Raw genomic sequence first — 26,381 nt, 5'->3', positions numbered from 1 at the left:
AAAATAAAAAATAAAAAAAATTCAGTAAAAAAAAAGACATTATTCTGTTCATTGGATTTTTGTACCTATTTTATCATTAGGTCTGTTGTCTTTTTAAGGTGTAATTTTCTTTAGTATTTATGTGCGTGTGTGTGTATGGGTGTGTGTTATGTGTGTGTGTGTGTATGTTTTACCAAGCTGTTGACTCTTTTTTCATAATTTCCTTGCATCATTTTCTCATCTGAATTTTTACTTTACTCCTTTTACTTGATTTTCAAAATTGTTTTTCTCTCTCAATAGTATTTTATTTTTCCAAATACATGTCAAGATAGTTTTCAACATTCTTTGTGGTAAAATTCTGTGTTCCAATTTTTTTCATCTCTCTTTTTCCTCCCCCTTCTCCAAGATAGTAAGCAATCTGATATAGGTTAAATATGTACTATCCTTTTAAATACATGTTTTATTTTTCATGTTGTATAGGATAAATCAGACCAAATAGGAAAAAATATGAGAAAGAAAAAACCAAACAAATAAAAAATGAAAATACTGTGATTCAATCCACATTCAATCTTTATAATTCTCTCTCTGGATGTGATTGGCACTTTCTTTTTTTTTTAAATTTTTTATTATATATATATATTTTATAATATTATCCCTTGTATTCATTTTTCCAAATTATCCCCCCCTCCCTCTATTCCCTCCCCCCGATGACAGGCAATCCCATACATTTTACATGTGTTACAATATAGTCTAGGTACAATACATGTGTGTGAATATCATTTTCTTGTTGCACAATAAACATTAGAATCCGAAGGTACATGCAACCTGGGCAGACAGATATTAGTGCTAACAATTTACATTCACTTCCCAGTGTTTCTTCTCTGGGTGTAGCTACCTCTGTCCATCATTGATCAACTGGAAGTGAGTTGGATCTTCTTTATGTTGAAGATATCCACTTCCATCAGAATACATCCTCATACAGTATTGTTGTTGAAGTGTACAGTGATCTTCTGGTTCTGCTCATTTCACTCAGCATCAGTTGATTTAAGTCTCTCCAGGCCTCTCTGTATTCCTCCTGCTGGTCATTTCTTACAGAGCAATAATATTCCATAACCTTCATATACCACAATTTACCCAACCATTCTCCAACTGATGGACATCCATTCATCTTCCAGTTTCTAGCTACAACAAAAAGAGCTACCACAAACATTTTGGCACATATATGTCTCTTTCCGCTCTTTAGTATTTCTTTGGGATATAATCCCAGTAGTAGCGCTGCTGGGTCAAAGGGTATGCACAGTTTGATAATTTTTTGGGCATAATTCCAGATTGCTCTCCAGAATGGCTGGATTCTTTCGCAACTCCACCAGCAATGTATTAGTGTCCCAGTTTCCCCACATCCCCTCCAACATTCATCATTATTTGTTCCTGTCATCTTAGCCTGATTGGCACTTTCCATCCTAATCTACTGAAATTGCCTTGAATCATTATCGAAAAAAGCCAAGTTCATCACAGTTGATCATCAAATAATTTCGTTGTTACTATGTACATTGTTCTCCTAGTTCTGTTCACTTCACTCAGCATCAGTTCATTTACATCTTTCAAGACTTTTCTGAAATCAGCCTACTTACCATTTCTTCTAGAACAATAATATTCCATTACCTTCATACATCTTAACTTATTCAGCCATTCCCTAGTTGATGGGCATCAACTCAATTTCCAATTATTTGCCACCATGAAAAGAGCTGCTACAAACAATTCAAATTTGTTTTTGACCCCTTCCATGATCTGACACCAATCCATATTTTTCTTGGAAGCTTTGGATGCTTGGGCTTTGACTTTGTTGTCTTTGTTTGAGTGTGTGTTTTGATTTTCCTTGTCATCAGAAGTAACTCTCTATGGTTAGAATTTTTTAATTGTTGGCTACTTTTTCCAGTCTATTTTTTTGTCTTTTAAACTTTTTATTAAAAATAAAGCTCTGCTTCCAAGGTGGAGGATTAATTGTCCCAAGCTTCAGGGGTTTGTGCAACTATTTCCTGAGATACTTCTAAAGACCTATAAGTTTTCAGTTCTTTCAAGATAGTATGATTTAAGGAGAGATTGGTTTATTACTCTCCTGTTTTGTACTCTGGTCTGTGAGTGACCACAAATACTTTTCTTTGCCCTGAAATTGTGAGGAGGATCCCCGCTTCACTGTAGTACAAACTTTGGTGTGTTAGTATTTTTTGTCACCCTAGGGACTGCCACCCAAAACTATGACCCAGATAAAAATATGGGCAAAGCAACAGAATCCTGCCCCCAGTTCCAGCAAAGACACACTTGTAATCCCTTTTGATCGATGGTTCAACCCCTTATCATTTGTTGACTGAGAGCTCTGGAAGCAATCACTGCTGATGATGATTCAGTGGCTTCCAAAGCTTGCTCCTGGTTTGCTGACCTGTCCCGTACTGGACATTTCTTCACTCTCACCCAAGAGTGATAGATCTTTCCTGCCAATCTTTTAAGTTAAATTTGACTGGAAAATTATTTTATCTCATTTTTTTGTGAGTTCTGTCACACCAGAAATTGTTTTATGACATAACTTAAAGATGTTCTTATGGCATTACTTAAAGGAGAGATTCTGGGAAGAGTTCAGGAAAGTCCCAATCTTTTCTTTGCCATCTTGTCTCTGCCTCTCTTTTTTTCTTTTCTTTTTTTTTCCCACTGAAGTTAAAGAGTGGATAAAGTTCAGGCAGAGTGAATTAAAATTTTATCTTAGAGACTTTTTGGCTAGTTGGGCAGTCATTTAACCTTTGCATCAGTTTTCTCATCTATAAAATAGGGGTGATAAGAGCACATACATTACTAGGTTGTTATGAGGATCAAATGAGATAATATTTCTGGTTTCAAAAACATATTTCTATACTTTTAACTCTTTGTGACTTTATCTAATTGGTACACATCAAATCATGATGCCTTTCTAATTATGAGCATTTCTGAAATGAGGCTGGTACTCAAATGGAAGACAAAGTTTATACCTGTACTTAATGTTCATTTATCTCTTATCATCTGCCAATGTTTGTGATGTGTAATTATAGTCTTGAAGAATATAATCATCTCCAATATAGAAAATGATATCATAAATCTATATTAGAGAGAAGGTTAGGTACCCATAATGTACAAAAAAATAAAATTTGACTATTTTAAGTTAATTTAAACTTAATTTTAATGTAACCAACATAATTATTTTATGCTTTATTACTAATGATATTAGATTCACAGAACTCTATTTTTTGGTAGGTATATGCTGGGCCTTTCAGCTATCCCAGCAATAATACAATTCCTTGGATTTCTCTTTCTGCGGAAAGTCCAAGATGGCTCATTCAGAAAGGACAGACTCAAAAAGCTCGAAGAGTTTTGTCACAGATACGAGGCAACCAAACAATTGATGAGGAATATGATAGTATCAAAAATAACATTGAAGAGGAGGAAAAAGAAGTTGGTTCAGGTATGTTAATTTTACAGTTGTACATTTTGCATAAAAAGCAATTTCATTCTGTTCTTTTAGTGATGTAATATCTCTAAAATATATGGTCTGTAGCCTTCCACCAAGATATAAGATAATAGGATTATAGAGCTAGAGCTACAAAAGACATTGATGATGATGTTCAATCACTTTTCCGTAATGGCTGGCTTTTTATGACTACATGTGGGGCATTTTCTTGACAAGATACAGGAGTAGTTTATAATTTCCTTTTGAAGCTCATTTTACAGATGAGAAAACCAAGGCAAAAAGAATTAAATGACTTGACCAGGATCACACATCTAGTAAATGTATGATGCCAAATTTTAACTGAAAAGATGTTTTTGAATCTCCAGACCCATTATGCTATTCATCGTGCCACTTAGCTGCCCTACAGGAGATCTTTGAGGTCATCTACAATAACCGTCTCATTTTATAGATAAGGAGGTTGAAACCCAGATGGTAATAGTTATTTGCCCCAGATCCAGCCTCCTTTCAAGTAAACATATAGCCAAATTCAACATAAAGAAGATCCAATGAATAATAATTAATTTATTGATCCCTTCAATGTTTGTGAAGTGTTTTGCATACATACTATATGCTATTTAGAATTTCATTCTATTTCATATTAATCATTGTAATTAAAAATTAAATGCCTATTTTATATATAATTTAGTTTCCATAGTAACATTTATATGCCCTACTTTATGCACTAGTTATTATTTTACCTTTTAATTTTATTTTTTAATTTAATTTACAAAAAATAGGAAAAATGGTTTCTAAAATAGAAAATAACTTTTGTGAGAGCTGTTTTAATGAAAGATAATTCAAGTTGGTCACTTTTTGTCCTCATGAAATATGTGAAATTTTCCAGTGTAAATAGGAGATTTTGAGGTTTAACCTTAAAAACAAAAAACACTTCAAACTACTGACTAGAATGTTAATCAGCATAAATGGTGAGGTACTATATTTTAAAAAAAATTACTCATAGCTTCTTGTAATATTCTTGTAGTATTTTTTAAAAAAGAAAAGGATTTCCCTTTACCATGGAATCCTACTTCTCCCAAAAGACTTTTTGATTATAAGTCTATATAAGTCAAATTAAATCAAGAAACATTTATTAACCATTTTATTATGCACCAGAGCTAAGGACTAGGAATATAAATACATGGAAGGAAAAAATAGCCCTTACTCTCAAGGAACTTACATTATAATTTGGGGAAGAATATATAAAAGGAAGATGAAAAATGAGAGTGAAGTGAGGGAGTGGGTTGGAGGGTAGAAAGATTAAGAGGAAGGAATAGAAAGTGAGAGATAAGATTATATCCAAGAGAAGACTGAAGACTTGGTTGGCCTGTATGCTTTCCTTAAAATGGGCATTATGAGAGGAATCAGCCAATTAGATGGAGGCCACTTGGTTACTCATATTTCCAATGTATAAAGTACAAGGATGAAGTGAACTAGGATGCAAAGCTTTCTGGAGCATTGTAGTGTAAATATGGGAGGATCAAGAATGGAGCCTAGAGAATGTTTCTAAAAAGATACTGATGTACAGGAGGGTTTCTCCTTGATCTACTTCCTAATCCAATTTAGATGGTGGTAAGAGACAGGCAACAAAAGAGAACTATATTGTTCTGGACTGGATTCATAACAGTCCCCTGATAGGTTTGATATTGGAACAAAATAAGACGCTTGCAGTCACCCAATAATTAATAAAATGAGACTACCTTATACTTAGCAAAAGGATATGTCTCCATCCATGTCCCAAGACATAATTCAATCAAATATGTGGTGGCGCTTTGACACATTTGTCACATGCCAGCTCCTGAGCAACCTCAGATACTTGCTTATGTGACCCTCATTACCTCACTTGTAAAATGGGATAATAATACCTATATTACTGTGTTCTTGTGAGGATCAAATGAAATAACTATGAAGCACTCAGAGTAGTACCTAGCTCATAAGTACTATATAAGTGTTTATTATTATTATTATCATTATTATGTTTATATGGGATCTTTAAATGTATCTTGTAGGAGAATAGAATAGAATAATAGAAATAATCTAAAGACTGGCCAGCTTCTGAAAAGAAGAAGAAAGCTTAGGGCAGCTCCTGCTAGAGAGGTAAATAGATCCTAGGAGAACCCTGAAATTTTGTCCTGAAGACTATTAGATTTCAAGTCCTTTTATCACTTAATATAAAAAATGCTAAGATCTTATATTATACTGACTGTGACTTCATGATAATTGAATTGTTTCTTTTTGACTACTTGCAATTTTTCCTTGTCCTGAGAACTCTGAAATTTGATTTTAGGGTTTTTGAGAGTTTTCCTTTTGGGATCTCTTTCAGGACATGATTAATAGATTTTTTCAATTTCTATTTTACCCTTTGGTTCCAGGAGAACAGGAAGTCTTAATAATTTGTTGAAAGATGATGTCTTAAGCTCTTTATTTGCTCATGGCTTTCAAGTAGTCTAATAATTCTTATTTCTCTTCAGTTTATTTTCTAGGTTAGTTGTTTTTCCAAAAAGATATTTCACATTTTCTTTTTTTTTCATTCTTTTGATTTTTTTATTGTATCTTGATGTGTCCTTGAGGTGTCTTGCTGAAAACTGTTAGCTTCTACTTGCCCAAATCTAATTTTTTAAGGAATTTTGTTCTTCAATGAGATTTTTATGCATCCTTTTGTATTTTACTAATTCCACTTTTTAAAATAAATTCTTCTCTTCTGTAAAATTTTCTGAATCTTTTCCCCACTAAATTAATCCTGCTTTTAAAAATTCTTTTTATTTTTTATTTTGTTATTTATTTATTTATTTATTTGTTTTTGTTTTTATTTTATTTTACCATTTAGCCTATTTGAGTTTCTTGGGTATCATTTTCTGTAATATTTTACCAAATGGTTAACTTTTTCGTGATTTTCTCTGTATTATTCTCACTTCTCATTTTTCAGTTTTTCCTCTATCTATCTTATTTGATTGTTAAAATGCTTTTTGAAACACTTCAGGAATTTTTTTTGAACCTGAGACCAATTCACATTTTTCTCCAAGGCTTTGTGTATGATTCCCTTTGATTTCATTGTCTTCTGATTTTGTGTTTTGATTTTCTCTGTTACTTTAGTAACTTTCTATAGTCAGATTATTTTTCTATTGTTTTCCCTTTTTGTTTCTTTAACCTGTTTCTTGATTTTGGCTCTGCTTTTGGCATTCAGGGGCAATGTCTCAACCTTCAAATTTTTTTATGCTGCTGTATTTAAAGCCAGTTCTGTGGGTGAGAGGGTCTATAAATTTTCAGTTCTTTTTAAGTGGTATGATCTAATGAAAGAATGGTCACTTCTCTCTTGGCCTGTGCTCCTACTTTGAACTGTGACCAGATTCCGTTAGTCCTTCTCTTAGTTCTGTACTGTAACTTAGACCTACACTGATCAGTGCAACAGAGTCCTACACGTGGTGTCAGCAAAGGTTTCCTATAATCTCTTTTTGACCAATTGTTTAATCCCCTTACCATTTTTTAGCATGGGAAAGCATTCCCACCTAATTCAGTCCCTTCTATGACCTGCTGCTGACTTGCCAAGCATAGCCTGTGTGAAATTGCGCTCCATTCTCACCCAGTGAGACAAACCTTTTCTGCTGACATTCTAAATTATCTTCAACTGGAAAGTTGTTTTATCTTGTCTTTTGTTGGTTCTTTATCTCCAGAATTTTTTTTTGAGGAATTATTTTAAAGTTTTGAATGTAGATCTCAACTAATAGTTGTTACACTAATATGTACTTACTTACAAAAAATAAGCTTTGAAAAAACTATTAATTCAAGTAAACAGAAACTAAAGAAATTGTAGCATTTATTAAAAGGCTGCTGCTGTTGTTTGTCCTTCATACTCAAAGAGAACCATGATATGCAAGTGAATTGGATTTAGGTGAGGAAGGGCTGTGTGAGGTCACCTGCCTCACTTTCCTCTCCAGAGGCATTTGGGTTCAGTGGCCAGCTATAGAAGCATTGAGTATTCCTTCCATCGACCTTGTGAAACAGTATGCAAACTTCAGTGGTAGCCCAGTTATAGCCCATGAAATTGCATTCATGAGGCATGAGACAGATAAATGTGTACATACATAACAAATACATACAAGTGACAGAGTTTCTTTGCTTAAATTAACACAATGAAATTATCAATCAGAGGACATAATGTTTACTTCTTTGATTGGGTGAGAAGGGAACAAGTATAACTGGATAAGCACATTAACTAACTACACCTTTGGAAGCTTGAAATTGCAGTATTAGTAAACGTAACAATATTATTATATTAAAATATATTTATAGTATAATGCTATAACATGTATTATGCACATTGCTTATAAATGTATAAATCCAGTGTAAATTTTTTGTTCACTTTTCTAGTATAATATTTAAATTTCTCAAAATGACTACATCCCTATTGTCATTTCTAGTCAGTGTTAAGAAAGGTGAAACTTTTTTTTTTTAATCATTCCATGTTATATTAAAAAAAAATGATTACTGTCTTCAAGAGTATGAAGGACTTTTATGTGGAAGGATTAGACTTATTCTATTCAGCCTCAGATGGAAGAACTAGCAGTAATGTGTTGAAGCAATAAAGTGGCAAATTTTCTAAAAATTAGAGCTATCCAAAATTAGAATGGGCTGCTTTTAGAGGTTATAGGGTCTTTTTTTTCTGTTTTTTTTCCTTCTCGTTCTTCTTGTTCTCCTCCTCCTTCTCCTGCCCCTATTTTTCCTCCTTCTCTTCCTTCTCCTTTTTTTAGGTTCCTCCTCTTTTGATACCTTTATGCAAAGACTGTTGTAGTACATTTGTTGTAGTGCAGTATAGTTCAAACTGGATGGTTACTGAGGTTCCTTGCAATTCTAAAGTTTTGTGATTTTGTGCTTAAACCATTTCAATTCTTCAATGTCATGTTATTTTTAGTTAGGTTATTTTATACTTGTGTAAAAATTCTTGATAAATATTTCAATATGTTAGATTCAGAGGTATTTTTATTTTGTTTATTTAATTTTTTCCTGGTTATGTGTACATATTAACTTTTTTAAAAATACGCATTTCTTTATAAATCATGTTGGGAGATAAAAATCAGAACAAAAGGGAAAAACCATGAGAGAGAGAAAAAAAAAGAAGTGTACAAGTGATTTACATTCACTCTCCATAATTGTTTTTCTGGATGCAGATGACATTTTGTGTCCAGAGTTTATTGAGATTGCCTTGGATCACATGAAGCACTGAGAAGAACCAAGTCTTTCATAGTTGATCATCACACATTCTTGCTATTATTGTGTACAATGTGTTACTGGTTCTGCTTGTTTCACTCAGTTTCACTTCATATCAGTCTTTGCAGGCCTTTTTACAATCAGCTTGTTCATCATTTTTTACAGAACAATAATATTTCATTATCTCATATACTGTAGCTTATTCAGCCATTCTCCAATTGATGGCCATATACTCATTTTGCAATTCTTTGCTACCACAAAAAGAACTGCTACAAACATTTTTGCACATGTGGGTCCTTTCCCCTTCTTTATGGTTGCCTTGAGATATAGGCCCAGTAGTGACACTATTAGGTCAAAGGGTATGCACAGTTTTAGAGTCCTTTGGACATAGTTCCAAATTGCTTTCCAAAATAGTTGGATCATTTCACAACTCCACCAACAATGTCCCAGCTTTCCCACATTCCCTTCAACATTTATCATTATCTTTTTCTGTCATCTTAGCCAATCTGAGAGATAGCATCAGAGATACTTTTTTTTAAAGTTTACTAGTCTTTATTAGAAGAGAATGGAAAAATTAAAAATAATTCTTAAAAGTAATGAGTCCCCATTAAAGACAAATACATGCTGGAGTACTAATTTAAAAATGGATTATCATATTGATCAAATTAACCCAAGTAGCGCTTAATTTACTGATTGATTATGGATATTGTAAAATGGTAGACTGAAATAGACAGCAATCTGCTTTTTCTTTCACTTTCCCTGCTCATAACCCCAATTAAGAAGCAAAACAAAGTAAAGTTCCTGTTAAAAACACAGGGTTTGGAAAACAATTTCCCACTTGGCTATGTTAATAAAAAAAGGAAAATCTCCGTCTGCATTTTGTGTTTATCTTCTATGTATCATGTAGTATGTTTTATCATGAGTCCTCTTGGTCATTGTGATGATTAGTATTTTTAGAGTTTTTTGGAATTGTTTGTCTTTATAATATTGTAACTGTAAATTATTGTTGCTACATTTATTTCACTCTTCATTAATTCATACTAATCTTTCTAGTTCTCTGAACTATTCCCTTATACTTTACAGCACAATAATGTTATTATATCACATTTATTATATACTATAACTTGTTTAAATATTTCCTTGAATGGTGGGTATTCCCTCATTTTCCAATTCTTTACCTGAGCAAAAATAAAAAAGAGCAACTATGATTTTTTAAAATATATCTTTAGTTTGTTTAGGACTGATTCATGTTTTAATTACTACTTTAAACCACTTTCTCCAGTCTAGCATCTTCTTCCCTTTCCCTGTTGAGTGTAATGTATTTCTGCAACCTGTTCTGCCTGTGTACTTTCTATCATGGTTATATTGCTTCAGGATTTGCTAATTGATTATACTCATTGTCCCCTTTAAGTCTAAGAATATGATTCTTTCTATTATCTATGAACTCGGCTAGACATTCTTTTCCATATTGCACTTCCATCCTATACCATCCCTTAATTTTATCATATGGTAGTAAATGTGGATTCTCCGCATGGATTCTATTCCAGTTGTATGTATGTATTGCTTCATCTGTGGGACTGAGAAATGATGTCTAATGAACAGTATGTACTAGGACTCATGTCCTTTGATGGTTTCTTTTGTCATTGAAGACATAATTAATTCTAGATTTCTTGTAGGCCCTATGGTTGGTCCTGGACAGAAGTAATTTTGGTGAAAGATTCTAAACAAAGAGGGTGAATTTATTTACTCACTTCTGTTCTTTTTGCTAGTATCATGTAAATGATTCCTTTTATTTCTTTCTACAACTCTGAGGGCCCATTTAAATTCCTTTAAAGGTGCTGTGATCTTTTATTGTGGATGATGATAAGTCCTGGACAATTCTAATTGTAGCTCCAGTGTATCTGATTTTTTTGTTTGTTTGTTTGTTTCTTGCAAAATTTTCTCTTTTATCTAGAGGTTTTGAAATTTGGCGATGATATTCTTATGTGTTTTCCACAAATAATCTTTTGAGATGCTGATATTTGGATTTTTTTTTTTATTTCTACTTTCCCCTCTATCACTCCAGGATAATTTTCTGGGATCATTTCTTGCACTATTGTGTCAAAGTTCTTTTTTGGTCACAACTTTCAGGCAGTACAATAATTCTTATACATTTTTCTTCTTCACCTGTTCTCCAGATCTGTATTTTTTCTTACAAAATAGTTCACATTCTATTCTATTATTTCATTCTTCATAATCTGTTTTCTTATTTCTTGGTCTTTCATAGCTTCGCTGTCTTCAATTCTAATTTTCAAAGAGTTATTTTCATCTTTGAGATTCTGTATCTCCTTTTCTAATTGGTTAACTTTTTTTTCATAATCTTCTTTTTTTGCTTGGATGTTTTTTTAAAGTTTTTTCTCAATGTCTCTCGTTTGATTTTTAAATTCTTTTTAAAGTTCCTCTATAAATTCTCTCTGGACAAGGAGTCATTTCACATTACTCTTTGGGGTAGAAACTCTTTTTACTTCAGTATCTGCCTCTGAAAATCAATCCTTGTCTTCCCTGTTCCCATAGTAAGTTTCTATGATTGGATTCTTTCTTCTTTGCTAGTTAATTTTTTTTTTAAAAGAAGACATATTAAGCACCTCTAATAGTGGGGTGAGGGTTGATGCCTCTAGTTTCATTTGAGCTCTCTCCTCTGACCTGAAACCCCCAACCAAGAGCTCTCTACTCTTGCAAGTAACCATAGCTCAACAGTATCCTTGCCTCACTGCTTCTGTACTCATCAAGTGCTAGTTCCTTCTGGCCTAAGGCTGCCCCTGTCTCTGCAGTACAGCTGGGCCTGGTGTTCCTGATCAATCAAGGTTCACTAAGCCAAACTTAGTTGACCTCTGGGAGCTCCATTGGTGTTTTTGCAGAACTGGTCTTGAGGTGTTTGTACTTCACATGGGTTAATCCCTGACCCAAAGTTTTTCTTTAGATTTTTTGGGGTTGTAACAGGAGGACCTCTGTTTTGCCCTATGACTTATTGATTTTTCATCAGTCTATATTTTCCCTGAGGTATGAATTTATTCTATTTGTTGGGAAATCTGAAGAGTTTGAGATTTACCAACGTATTCCACCATCTTCCCAGAATCCTCCACCAAATTCCTTTAAAAGTAAAACAGTTTTGAATAATAAAGTAAAAAGCAAGAAACTGGAGTATTTTTGGTAAGAGTTGATTCAGCTCTTCAGCTTTTCATATAATGGTTCAGATTCAGGTTCAAGACTGAAATAAAATGAACTGAGATACTCATAGATCATGCAACAGTTAACAATAGGAAGTTTACTTAGGTATAGAATGAATAGACTTCTAAAAGAATATAGAATCTATGTCTTCTGAAGCCCTGAACTAGTATTCAGAATTAATTTCTTTTTTTAATTAAATCTTTTTATTTTCAAAACATATGCATGGAAACTTTTTCAACATTGACTCTTGCTAAACCTTGGATTCCAATTTTCTCCCTTTTTCCCCACCCCCTCCTCTAGATGGCAAGTAATCCAATATATGTTAACCATCATAAAAATATATGTTGAATCCAATATAAGCATATGTATTTTTACAATTATACAAATATACAAGAAAAATCAGATCAAAAAGGGAAAAAAATGAGAGAAAATAAAATGTGAGCAAACAACAAAAAGTGTGAAAATGCTATGTTGTGATCCACACTCAGTTCCCACTCTGAGTGTAGATGGCTCTCTTAATCACAAGATCATTGGAACTGGCCTGAATCATCTCATTGTTGAAAAGAGCAACGTTCATCAGAACTGATCTTTGTATAATCTTATTAATGCTGTGTACAGTGATCTCCTGGTTCTGCTCATTTCATTTAGCATTAATTCATGTAAATCTCTCCAAGCCTCTCTGAAATCATCCTGCTGATCATTTTTATGGAATAATTATATTTAATAATATTCATATACCATAACTTATTCAGTCATTCTCTGACTGATAGACATCCACCCAGTTTCCAGTTTTTTGCCATTACAAAAAGGGCTGCCACAAGCATTTTTGCACATGTGGGTCCCTTTTCCTCCTTTATGATCTCTTTGGGATATAAGCCTAGTAGAAACATTGCTGGATCAAATGGTATGCACTATTGTATAGCCCTTTGCGCATAGTTCCAAATTGCTCTTCAGAATAGCTGGATCTGTTCACAACTCCACCAACAATGTATCAGTGTTCCAGTTTTCCCACATCCCCTCCAACATTTGTCATTATCTTTTTCTGTCATCTTAGCCAATCTGAGAGGTGTGTGGTGGTACCTCAGAGTTGTCAGAGAGGTTGCTATATCTCTTTCAGGATTTTAGTATTATGCATTAGGTGTTTGGGGTATTGTTCCACCAATACTTATGATCATGCTCCTGTCTCCTTTATCTTTAAACATGCTCACTTGTTCTTCCATCTTTGCAATCTTCCCATTTTTGTCTAATGGGCCAATTGTGGCCAATTCCACTAAAAGATTATCTACAATAGGTTCTTCCACTGCCACCTCCCACTTCTTAACTGTTTACAATCCAGCTTCCAACTTCATCATTCTACTGAAACTGCACTCTGCAAGGTTACCAGTGATTTCTACATTGTCAGAATCTAGTGACTTTTTCTTAAACCTCATCTTCCTCAATCTCTCCCCAGTCTTCAATATTGTTGATCACCCTCTCTTCTTTGACACTCTCCTTTCTAGGTTCTTGAGGTGGGGGAGTGGGGTATCGCCAGTTGTCTTGACTTTTGTCTTGCCATTGGACTCCAACGTGACTGTGGAGAAGAGAGTGAGGCTGATGACTTTGTGCAGCTCTGCCTTACTTAAATTCAATTCACGTGCAAGTCAAGGCATCACTCCAATGATCTTACTGGTCCTCTTCAAGAATGAAGGACAAACAACAATCTGTGAGTAGTAGCTTCCTTCTGGGAATCCAACCTGTCAGTTTGAGTTAAGCAATGTTTCTTCTTCTCCTCCTCCATTTCCTCTTTCTCCTCCTCCTCCTTCTCCTCTTTCTCTTCCTTCTCCTTTTCCTCCTCTTCCACCTTCTTTTTCTTTCTTATCCTTTATTCCCCTTTCTTTGCTGCTGTTATTCCTCTTCCTCCCCCTCCTATTTAATTTCCTCCTGCTTTCCCTCTCCTCTCCTCTCCTCCCCCTCTCCTCCGTTTCCCTCTCTTCCTCCTTCTTCCTTCATATGTGGTCCCTCTGTCCATGTTGGGAGTTATAGTCTTACATGGGAATGCTCTGTACAAAGGAATATAACTTTGGGTGGCTTATATTTTGTAAGATATCTTAGGGTTTGGGGGCTACATTTTTAGCAAATTTTCCTATTTGTTTATTTTATCATTATTTTTCTTTCTTTTTATATATAGCTTTTTATTTATAATATATATGCATGGATACTTTTTCAACATTGACAACTGCAAAACCTTTTGTTCCAATTTTCCCCTCCTTCCCCTCACCCCCTCCCCCAGATGGCAGGTAGACCAATACATGTTAAATATGTTAAAGTATATGTTAAATACAATATATGTATACATATCATTATTTTTTCAAAATAACTGAAACAATAAGCTCTTTTTCTTAAAATTTTTAATTTATGATTTCTTGAAATTGAGTTCTGAAAAAAAAAACAGGCTTAAAAAAGCTCATTGTAAAAAAGAAAAGAAAAAGAAAAATTCCTATGTGACTATGCTTTTAAAGTCAAATTCCTTTGGCTTTCATTGAATAGTCTCTTTATTTATTGTGTGTGTGTGTGTGTGTGTGTGTGTGTGTGTGTGTGTGTGTGATTTGATGGTTCAGGGTAAATGTTAATATCAATTGTTTTCTATTCTTGCCAGAAATCGCTTGAGGATTTTCCCCAAGTAGGCCATTTTTTCCCCTGAGGTAATTGGGGTTAAGTGACTTGCCTAAAATCTCACAGCTAAGAAGTGTGAAGTGTTAAGTGTCTGAGACCACATTTGAACTCAGGTCTTCCTGACTTTAGGGTCGGTGCTCCATACACTCTACCACCTTGCTGCCTTTACTAGGCTATTTTTTAAAATTTCATTTCTTACTTATTCCTTGATCACTGAGTGGGCTTTGCTTGACAGGCTGAGTGAGACCTGGGAAAGTGCTTAGTTTAAAAGGATCAGTTATCTTGATTTTTGTCTTGCCACTGAACTCTAATTATTCTGTAGGAGAGAGTGAGGCTAATGGCTTTGTGCAGCACTTAAATCCCTTGAGATATTGTTATCATGATTTTTTTCTTTGAGAATAAAGGATGAACAGCAACACATTCTTGGGATACTATATTTATTCAAGTTTTCCTTCCTGACTATTACTTCTCAGCCCCCTTTGCTGATCCTATCCATGCTTTCTAACCATAACAAGTTTCTGTTCTGGGACTCTTCTCTTCTTCTTTTATACTAATTTTCTTTATGATCTCATCACCTCCCCCATAGATTTAATTCTCATCTCCATCATATCTATCTATCCTTCCCTAACTTTTCTAATAACCACCAATCTCCTACCTCCAACTGCCTTTTAGCCATCCTAACTTGTATATCCAGTAGACATTTAAAACTTGACATGTCAAAAACTGAACTCATTTTTCCATCTAAATCTTTCCCCTTCACCCCTCCTAATTTCCCTATTACTATTGAGAACAACACTTCTCAGTCCCTCAAGCTCACACATTCTCAACTCCTCATTATTTTTATGCTCCCTCCACCACTATCTTCCACCCAGCCAAGGACTGTCAAATTCACTTTTACAGTATTTCTCAAATATGCCTCCTTTTTTTCTCTCTTGATATTGCCACAATCATAATGAAGTCCTTTATCCATTTACTTTTGAACTATTGCAATGTCCTATTGGTGAATCTGCATGCCTCAGTCTCTCCCAACTTCAATCCATCTCCAATTCAACTGCCAAAATGATTTTTCTCAGGCACAGATTCAACCATTTTTAATTTAAGGTAGATTTCTCACCCCACATACACTCTCCCCAATAAGCTCTAGTGGCTCCTTATCACATGCAGGATCAAATAAAAAATTAGTTTGGTGTTCAAAGCCATATTTAACCTACTCTCATCTCTAACTTTATAATCTTTTACCATACTCATTTTGTCCAGTGACACTGCCCTCCTTGCCATTCCATGAGCAAGACAATCTATTGCTTGTCTCTGTTCATTTTCTCTGGCTATCTTCTGATTTGATATGCTCTGTTTCCTCATCTTTACCTCTGGCTTTCCTGGCTTTCAATCCAAATCCCACCTAAAATCTGCCTTTTACAGAAAGCCTTTCTTATCCCTCTTAAATGTTATACTTTTCATTTTAAAATTACTATTGCTCTTGTATATGACTTATTTGTATATATTTGCTTGCTTGTTTGTTGTCTCCTCTCTTATAATACAAGCTCCTTGAAGTCAGGGACTACATTATGTCTTTTTCAGTATCCCTAATGCTTAGCTAAGATCAAGTATAGAATAGTATATTTATTAGTATAAGATACTAATAAATGTTTATTGGCTGACTGACTGACTAATACCATTAGCACAAACTCAAATTCTATGTGATTCTCCTCAACATTAGGTGCCAGTGAGTGACCCAGTTATAAATTAGCTTCTAAATGGAATATTTACTTTGAAGATATAGCAATAACAAAAAGTACAAAGCCAGGAAGAAAGGTGGGGTTGTCTGCCTTATACTACCTCAATGTGAAGACAAAGCAGTTTCTACATAGTCTTGATCCCACCAAGTTCACAACCAAATATGGCATCATTACTGGGTGAGTACTTCTTTTAGCTACTTATAGTCTGGGTCCTGATAGAATTGGCTCAGAGTTGGCTGCATCATCCAACATAGATTGTACTTTTGGACTCTTACCCTTATAGGATTACAGGCTCTGGAAGGTTCTCTCTACTGATCTTTTGAAATTCAGGGCAGTCTCCAGATTGATGTCCTCCAAAAAAGAGGTAGGCAAAGAATTGGGGTCTGCATTATCAAGGCTACTTTTTAATTTGGAAAGGAGAGAATCCAAAGCATTTCCCTGTAACAACATTGTTGCTCAGCAGATGCTGCCAGTAAGGGTTTCAAACCAAGAATAGATTTACCTGGAGAGAAAGAGACTAAAACTTTTTGAAGATATCCCCAGTTCTGATTATTCAAATGTAACCACACAAAGAAACTGCTACTGTGTGTGTGTGTTTGTGTGTGTATACACACACATCCAGAAGCAACACACACATTACTTCATGGAAAACTTGGTAATTTCACCTTGCAGTATTCATGATGGGCACTCACCAAAAACAAAACAAAACAAAACAAAACACTACTATGGAGAGGTACTGTGATGTAGTGGATAGAACACTGGATATGGAGTCAGGAAGACCTCAGTTCAAATTCTACCTTGGACACACCTACAAGAGGTATGATTCTGTATAAGATAAGTTCTCTGCTTCAGTTTCTTCACCTGCACAGGTGTGGCTTTTAAGAATCTTTCCAACTTTAAATTTATGTTCTATAACAAAACTTCATAAACTGTGGATCATAACCCTAAATGGGGTCATGTAACTGAAAGTGGGGGTTATGAAAAATTTGGCAACAATAAAAGGTCTCAACTATTCCCACAAGTTTAATTCTTTGTGGAAACATAAACAAGCATTTCCATCTCATTAGTATGCAAATTTGCTTTTGTCTTTAATTAATTAAAAATTTATATGTATACCAAAGAAAATAATTTTATGATTTATTATAAGTAAATGTTTGATTTTTATATCTATTTTATATAACTATATACCCAGGTCACATAAAAATTTCTTAGGCAAAAAGGGGTCATGAGTAGAAATAGTTCTGTTTTATAGGATAATTGCAGATATTCTAACATGTTTTGATGAGGATAATGAAATGGAGAAATTCAATTAAGAACTCAATACTATTTTCAAAATTAAATCAATATAAATTTTCATATTTGATGATATCAGAGCAATGAATTTTTTAGGAGCAAATAATAAAAGGATAAAAATACTTCCAAGAATTACTGGAATACCTAGAGGAAGCTAACGATTTTTGTGTAGGGAAAGTAATAACTAAGATCACAAAAATGAAATTGAATCTATCTTAGAAACAAAATAAAGGACTAGTTACTGATGTGGGAGTTATTTAGAACTTAGCTGTTTGCATATAATCAGATTATGAAATTGTTAGAAAAAAGATAATTAGACAAAAGAATAAAAATGAGAAAAAAGAGTGAACAATAAAAAAAACAGCTATAATCTGATGTATTTAAATGTGTTATAGTTACTGAAATTTGGAAATGGATAAAGGAATAAAGAAATTATCATTTGCTTTAGAAATTTAATCAATTTTATGTCTAGAATACAGAGTCTAGAAACTGCCAAAATGAGCAAATATATTCCTTCTATTAAAATAGACATGGAAACCAAGGGTGACACTCACTTAAAATATAAACTTGTTTCAAAAACCTCTCAGTGGAAAAGATTATGAGCAGTATTTCTTCATTAGATAGCAAGAAATTAATATAGGGGAAAATAATTTATTAAAAAACTCACTTTAAAACCAAATTAAGTCAAATGAGTCCAAGGCCATTTAAAGATCAGGTAGGAGGGAGAGTAGATCAGAGGGAATTAGGACAGAATATCAATAGCTAGGGCTTTACTGACATTGAAGAAAAGGGAAATAATGAAACTATAACAAGATGCTCAAGAAAGGCTCCAGAGAGAAATTAAGAATCTTCAAAGAATTTAAGAGAACAAATGGCAGAATTATAGCTTGTATCACAGAAAGAGAAAAAATCTTAAATCCATAGTGTTAATTAAGCCTTTCTAAAGAATAGGAAGGAAACCATCTTGTAGATAAAATTGGAAAATATATGCCAATTATATTATTCTCTCACATAGATAATTTTATGCTCAAGGAAGATAACAAAATCTCTTTTAAAGTCTACTTGATTTCCTTTTGGTGCAGTTTCTGCTAGTATGCTCTGTTCCTGACTTTCAGTATCTTGTTGTGAATAGCAGAAAATTTTGATTCTGCCCTGTAGTGTTTTCTTTTGGGCTTTCTTAGGATCTCTGGGAACAGCCTTCCTTTCAGTTCAGTAATCATCATGGGTACAGCCAGGTGTTAAAGTCCGAATCCTTTATTATCTCTTTCAAAGTCTTCTCTCCTTTCCTGGGGCTCGGTTTAGTTCTTAGAGGCCTCTCTCTATCCTTGGTACCGAGAGCTTGAGCTCCTGCCACTAGTCCTTTGTGTTCTCTGCCTCTGGCAGCTTCAGAGATCCTCCTGAATGTGTCTTGGTTTCTGTAGGGGAGGCAGGACGACCACCACCATTGTCTCTGTCTTTCAGTTCTGTCTCTTCCTGAGTTTGTCTGAGCTTATATGCTCTCTTGCCATAGGTGTGAATTTTGTAGAACTATAGTAAGTACTAAGTACATGTACTGAACCAGAGTACTGTTAAGTGTAAGGATGCGGTTCCCGCAAAACAAGAGAAGGGAATTGTAAGGGCCTTTTAAATGGGCGGTGCCACAGTGCAACGGGAGATTTGAGTGGTCCAGAAGTATTCTCTGTGGATATTAGGACTGCCCTGTGGGTGGGATCTTGGCCACATTGAGATAGCTTTGTAATGGGTGACTCTCTTGCTGATTGGCTGTGTGTGTGACCTCACAGGCCCTTTATAAGCCCACTGCAGACAGCAGTTGCTCTCTTTAACCTGGCGCTCTTTAACCTGGCTCCCTGAGCCAAGCGGATGGATAGCCCAGAGAGGTAAGGAGTTTGGTAGTGAACACGTGGTTCTTCTGACCAGGTGTTCACTAGGGAACCAACAAGTCAGGGCATCAAGTCAGGGCATTATGTGAATAAAGGCTTTTAAGATTACATGTGGCTATTCTTGAGTGTGCTACCGGTTATTAAACTATAGATTCAAGAGATTGTGGCCAGAGACCTTTGAAGGCCTCAGAAGAAGCGAGCCGGGTAGAGTTGACACTGCAAAGGTCAGTGGTCAAAGGCACTCTGTTGGGCCTAGGACAGACTGGTAATAGTAACTGCCAGGAGGGCATGTTACAGTTAAGCACCATGCTAAACAACCATTGTCTCTATCAATTCCACTGACTTAGCACCTTGTAAGAATTCTTTGTTTCAAGTTCAGAGTTCTGGCCCATAACACTGCCCAGTCATATGTTAAGGAGTAGGAAAAGGTCACATATGGAATCCATAATGGTAGTCTCTCCAAAGAATAGGGAAGAATAGTATGCAAATATATTGAAGGACAGTTTGAAAAAAGAGAAGGAAAACCTAATAATATTAAAAGATCCTCACATAACAAAATATTGTTCTTAAAAACAAAGTGGGATGAGAAAACTTAAAGACCAGAAGAACATATCAATTTTAAAAATCTGAAGCACTTTAATGTGAGAAATAATACAGGAAAACATCCAATTTCTTAATACATAATAAACAATAATAAACAATAATAATAAACAATTCAAATATCATGAAGCCAAAGTATGCATTAAAGGATCAGAAGGCTTGAAAAATAATATTCTGGAAGTCAAAGTAACTATGATTATAACCAAAAATGACCAACCCAGCAAAACTGAGTATAATCATTAAGGGGGAAAATAAATGTTCAATGAAGTAGAGGGCTTTCACACATATCTGATGAAAAGATCAGAGGTGAACAGAACATTTGATTTCAAACACAAGATTCAAGAGAAGTATAAAAAGGTAAATAGTATAAGAAAATATAAGAGATTTAACAAAGTTAAACGATTCACATTGCTATATGGGAAGGTGATAAAATTCATAAGAACTTCATTATTCAGGCACTTAGCATGAGTATATAGAGAACACTGTGTAAGTTGATTATGATGGGATGACATCAAAAAAATTAAGGGGTGAGAAAGAGGGATATACTGGGAGAAGAGGGAAGAGAGGTAGAATGGGTAAATTATCTTACATGAGCAGGTGTGAAAAAGCTATTACAATGTGGAAAAAGATGAAGTGACTAATAAGCACTTGAACCTTACTCTCATTAGAATTGGCTCACAGAAAGAATAAGATATACACTCAGTTGGATATAGAAATCTTTCTTGCAATAGGGAAGTAGTAGGGGATGGGAATAAAAAGGGGAATGACTGATAAAAGAAAGGGCACGTTTGAGGAGGTGATCAAAAGCAAAGCACTTGTGAGGAGGGACAGAATGGAAAGAGTGAGAAAGAGAGAGAGAGAGAGAGAGAGAGAGAGAGAGAGAGAGAGAGAGAGAGAGAGAGAGAGAGAGAGAGAAACAGAGACAGAGAGATAGACAGAGAAACAGAGAGAAAGAGAAAGTTTGAGAATGCTAAATTATGGGCTGGAGCCTAAGCAATCATGCTTCAGGTGAAATAGAAAAAAAAATTAGTAGCAATCATGATCTCAGACAAAGAAAGAGTATGAAGGGAGTAGGGGTTGGGGGAAGGGGGATTTCCACCTAATAGGAAAACTATTAGCATAATTGATCATATCAATATATCAAAGCCAACAAACATAATATTATCTTAGTAGATGACAAAAAAGCCCATTCCTATTAAAAATATTAGAGAGAATTGGAGTAAAGGGAACTTACCTTAAAATGATAAATAATATTTATCTAAAGCCATTAGCAAGCATTATTTATAATGAAATAAGCTAGTAGTTTATGTCAATTAATATCTCTCTTTTTGAATATTGTACTGGAAATTCTAGCTATAGAAGTAAGAGAAGAAAAAGAAACTGAAAGAATTAGAATAGGCAAAGAGAGTACATGATGGCAAACTTAAAGAATCCTAAAGAATCACTTGAAAAATTACTTGAAATAATTAACAATTTTAGTAAAGTTGCAGGACATAAACTCAAATAAATCACTAGTATTTACACACACACACACACAAACAGCAGCAAAAGATAGGAGAAATTCCAATTAAATATGAATATTTATGATGTGAATATGAACTAATATGAAATATTTCAGAATCTACTTGACTGGTTGAATCCAGGATTCATACAAACATAATTACAAAACACTTTTCACACAATGCCAGATGTAAACAATTGTTTAAAAATATGAATTTCTCAGGTAGGTTGAACCAATAAAAGAAAAAATAACAATGCTATCTAAATTAAAAGACTATTTCATGAAGTTAGAACAAATAAGTGTGTTTTTTTTTTCCTGGAAGAACAAAAGGGCAAGAATATCAAAGGAAACAATGAAAAAAATTTTAAAAGGGGTGTCTAGCTATACCATGTCTAAAAGTGCACAGAACAGCAGTTCTTATCATAACTATGTGGTACTGGCTAAGAAGTAGTATGCTGATATTGAACATATATTGGATTACTTGCCCTCTAGGGGAGAGGGTGGAGGGAAAAGAAGAAAAATATTTGGAAAACAAGGTTTTGCAAAGGTGAATATTGAAAATTATCTATACATATGTTTTGAAAATAAAAAAAAGCTTTAATAAAAATTAAAATAAGAACAGGCACACACAAAACCAAGTAATGTGCTGGATTAATAGAATAGATTACATACAGAATGCACAGTGGTAAGTGACCATAGCTATATAGCATATAAGCAGCCCCAAAATCCAAAATTTTGGGGTAAAAACTCCTAATTTAACAAAAATTGTTAGGAAAACTGGAAAACAGTATAACAGAAACTAGATATACACAAACATCTGACAGTATATATCAACATAAGGTCAAAGTGAGTATGTAATTTATATGCAAAGGATAATACTAAAAGGAAATTAGGAGAGAAAGGATTGATTTACCTATCAGAATTACAGATAAGGGAAGAATTTAATACCATATAAGATATAGAGCATAATGATATAAAATAGATAATTTTGATTATATAAATTTTTTTTTTTAAATTACACAAAAAATCCCTAATGCAACCAAGATTAAAAGGAAAGGAGAAACAGGGTGGGGAGAGGAATTTGTAGAAAGTGTCTCTAGGAAAGGCCTCTCTGGCTTGGAGAGACTTACATCAACTGATGCTGAGTGAAATGAGCAAAACCAGAAGTTCGCTGTACACTTCAATGCTGTATGAAGATGTATTCTGATGGAAGTGGATATCTTCAACATAAAGAAGATCCAACTCACTTCCAGTTGATCAATGATGGACAGAAATAACTACACCCAGAGAAGGAACACTGGGAAGTGAATGTAAATTGTTAGCACTACTGTCTATCTACCCAGGTTACTTATATCTTCGGAATCTAATACTTAATGTGCAACAAGAAAATGGTACTTATACACATATATTGTATCTAGGTTATATTGTAACACATGTAAAATGTATGGGATTGCCTGTCATCGGGGGGAGGGAGTGAAGGGAGGGGAGGATAATTTGGAAAAATGAATACAAGGGATAATATTATAAAAAAATTCTAAATAAAAAAAGCTTCTCTTCTTGAGTATATAGAGAATAGAGTTGAATTTATATGAATATGTTATATGATTGTTTATGATCTCTTTGCTAGTATTTTATTTAAGATTTTTGCATCAATATTCATTAGGAAGATTGGTCTATAATTTTCTTTCTGTTTTTGTTCTACCTGGTTTAGGTATCAGTACATGTTTGTGTCATAAAAGTAATCTGGTAGGAGTCCTTCATTCCTTATTTTTTCAAATAGTTTATATAGTATTGGAGTTAATTGTTCTTTAAATGTTTGGTAGAATTCACATGTAAATCCATCTGGTCCTGGGATTTTTTTCTTAGGGAGTTGATTAATAGCTTGTTCTATTTCTTTTTCTAAAATGGGACTATTTAAGTAATTTATTTCCTCTTCTGTTAATCTGGGCAATCTATATTTTTGTAGGTATTCCTTCACTTCACTTAGGTTGTCAAATTTATTGGCATGAAGTTGGACAAAGTAACTCCTAATAATTGCTCTAATTTCCTCTTCATTGATGGATAGTTCTCCCTGTTCATTTTTGAGACTAACAATTTGATTTTCCTCTTTTCTTTTTGTAATCAAATTAGCTAAAGGTTTATCTATTTTATTGGTTTTTTCATAAAACAAACTCTTAGTTTATTTATTAATTTATTAATTCAAATGTTCTTTTAGTTTCAATTTTATTGATCTCTCCTTTTATTTTTTAGAATTTCAAGTTTGGTATTTCATTGGAGTTTTTAATTTGTTCTTTTCCTAGCTTTTTTTAGTTGAATCCCTATTCATTGATCTTCTCTTTCTCTATTTTATGCAAGTAAGCATATAGAGATATAAAATTTCCCCTTTTACCATTTTGGCACCATTGCACAAATCTTGGTATGTGCCTCATTATTGTCATTCTCTTGGATAAAATTATTGATTGTGTCTATGATTTGCTGTTTCACCCATTCATTCTTTTTTTTTTTTTTTTTTTTTTTTTTTTTTGATAAACCAACAAAAGTAAATATTTATTTATTTATTTATTTTTATTCATTTTTCCAAATTATCCCCTCCCTCCCTCCATTCCCTCCCCCCATGGCAGGTAATCCCATACATTTTACATGTGTTACAATATAACCTAGATACAATATATGTGTGTAAATACCATTTTCTTGTTGCACATTAATTATTAGCTTCTGAAGGTATAAGTAATCTGGGTAGATAGACAGTAATGCTAACAATTTACATTCGCTTCCCAGTGTTCCTTCTCTGGGTATAGTTATTTCTGTCCATCATTGATCAACTGGAAGTGAGTTCACCCATTCATTCTTTAGGATTTGGTTTCCAATTAATTTTTGGCCTATTTTCCTTGGCTTTTTATTGAATGTAATTTTTATTGCATCATGATCTGAAAAAAATGCATTTACTATTTCTGCCTTTCTGAATTTGGTTTTAAGGTCTTTATGTCCTAATATATGGTCAATTTTTGAATAGGTTCCATGAACTGCCAAGAAGAAAGTATACTCCTTTCTGTCTCCATTCAATTTTCTCCAAAGATCTATCATATCTAGTGTTTCTAGTATTCTATTTACCTCTTTAACTTCTTTCTTATTTTGTGGTTTGATTTATTTATTTCTGAGAGAACAAGTTTGAGATCTCCTACTATTATAGTTTTGCGATCTATTTCTTCTTGCAGCTCTTAACTTCCCCTTTAGGAATTTAGATGCTACACCACTTGGTGCACATATGTTTAATATTGATATTGCTTCAATATCTATAGTACCCTTTAACAGGAAGTAGTTTCCTTCCTTATCTCTTTTAATTAGATCAATTTTTGCTTTTGCTTGATCTGAGATCAGCTTTTTTGACTTCACCTGAAGCACAATAGGTTCTGTTCCAGCCTTTTACCTCTACTCTACATGTATCACTCTGCTTTAAATGTGTTTCTTATAAACAAGATATTTTAAGTCTGGTTTTTAATCTAGTCTGCTATCTGCTTATATTTTATGGGAGAGTTCACCCCATTCACATTTACTGTTAAATCTACTAATTCCTGCCATCTTATTAACCCCAAATTATACTTCTCTTTCCTTTTCCCCTTTCTCTCCTCCCCAGTATTTTACTTACAAGCACTATTTGCCTCAAGCAGTCCTCCCCATTCAGAGACCCTCCCCCTTTCTTATACCTTTCTCCTATTATTTCTGTTTTCTCTTCTATATAGCCTACCCTTCCCCTTTTTGCCTGTCCCCTTCCACTTTTCTATAAGGTGAAAGAAGTTTCTTGGTGAAACCAAATATATCTAATATTCTTTTTTTTTTTTTTTGGCGCCAAATCTGATGAGAGTAAGATTCACACAATATTTGTCACCCTCTCTTCTTTCCCTCAAATATAATAGGTTTTCTTTGCCTCTTCCTGAGATGTAATTTCTCTTATTTTACCTTCATTTTCCCCTTTTTTCTGTTACAATCAATCCCCTTTCCACCTCTAGTTTCTTTTTTATATTATAAGAGTAAAATCAGATTATGTGTGTATTCTCTATGTATAGCCATAACAGAAATAGTTCTCAAGATTTTTTTCTTTTTACCTTTTGAGTTTTATATTTGGAGATCAAATTTTTTCTTTAGCTCTGGTCTTTTCATCAAAAAAAAATGGAATTCACCATTCCATTTCACTGAATGTCCATCTTCTTTCGTGAAAGAAAATGCTCAGTTTAACAAGGTAATTTATTCTTGACTGCATTCCAAGTTACTTCACCTTTCAGAATATCAGATTCCAGGCCCTTCGATCCTTTAAAGTGGAAGTTGCTAGGTCCTGAGTAATCCTTATTTTGGTTCCTCAGTATTTGAAAAATTTTTTTTTCCTAGCTGCTTGTAATAGTTTTTCCTTGGACCAATAGTTCTGAAATTTAGCCACGATATTCATTGGGGTTTTAATTTTGAGGTCTCTTTCAGGAGGTGTTTGGTGAATTCTTTCAATGGTCATTTTAATGATGATTTCCTGAAAAATAGTATGAAAGATCTTTTTTCATCACGGATTTCAGGGAGTCCAATAATCCTTACATTGTCTCTTCTAGATTTATTTTCCAGGTCAGTTATTTTCCCAATTAGATATTTTACATTTTTTCCTATGTTTTCATTTTTTGGGGTTTTGCTTGACTGATTCTTGTTGTTTCATTGAGTCATTCATTTCCATTTGTTCAGTTATGAATTTTAGTGAATTAGTTTATTCATTAATTTTTAAAGTTCTTTTTGTATTTTTCCAATTGAATTTTTAAATGAGT

At 33.9% G+C, this 26,381-nt stretch overlaps 1 protein-coding gene across 1 annotated transcript in view; it reads left to right on the top strand.

The window, feature by feature from the left end:
- The window catches only part of SLC2A13 (solute carrier family 2 member 13), a 139,962-nt gene that overhangs the window by 30,133 nt on the left and 83,448 nt on the right, over positions 1-26,381 (top strand). Inside the window, 2 exon segments of the mRNA XM_074269490.1 lie at positions 3,259-3,317; positions 3,320-3,466. Of these exon segments, the coding sequence (XP_074125591.1) occupies positions 3,259-3,317; positions 3,320-3,466 (206 nt within the window).

This window comes from Sminthopsis crassicaudata, chromosome 5 (assembly GCF_048593235.1).
Source record: "Sminthopsis crassicaudata isolate SCR6 chromosome 5, ASM4859323v1, whole genome shotgun sequence".
Taxonomy (NCBI): Eukaryota; Metazoa; Chordata; class Mammalia; order Dasyuromorphia; family Dasyuridae; genus Sminthopsis; species Sminthopsis crassicaudata.
Note: the sequence above shows the minus strand (reverse complement) of the source record. Positions and strands in the feature narration are given on the sequence as shown.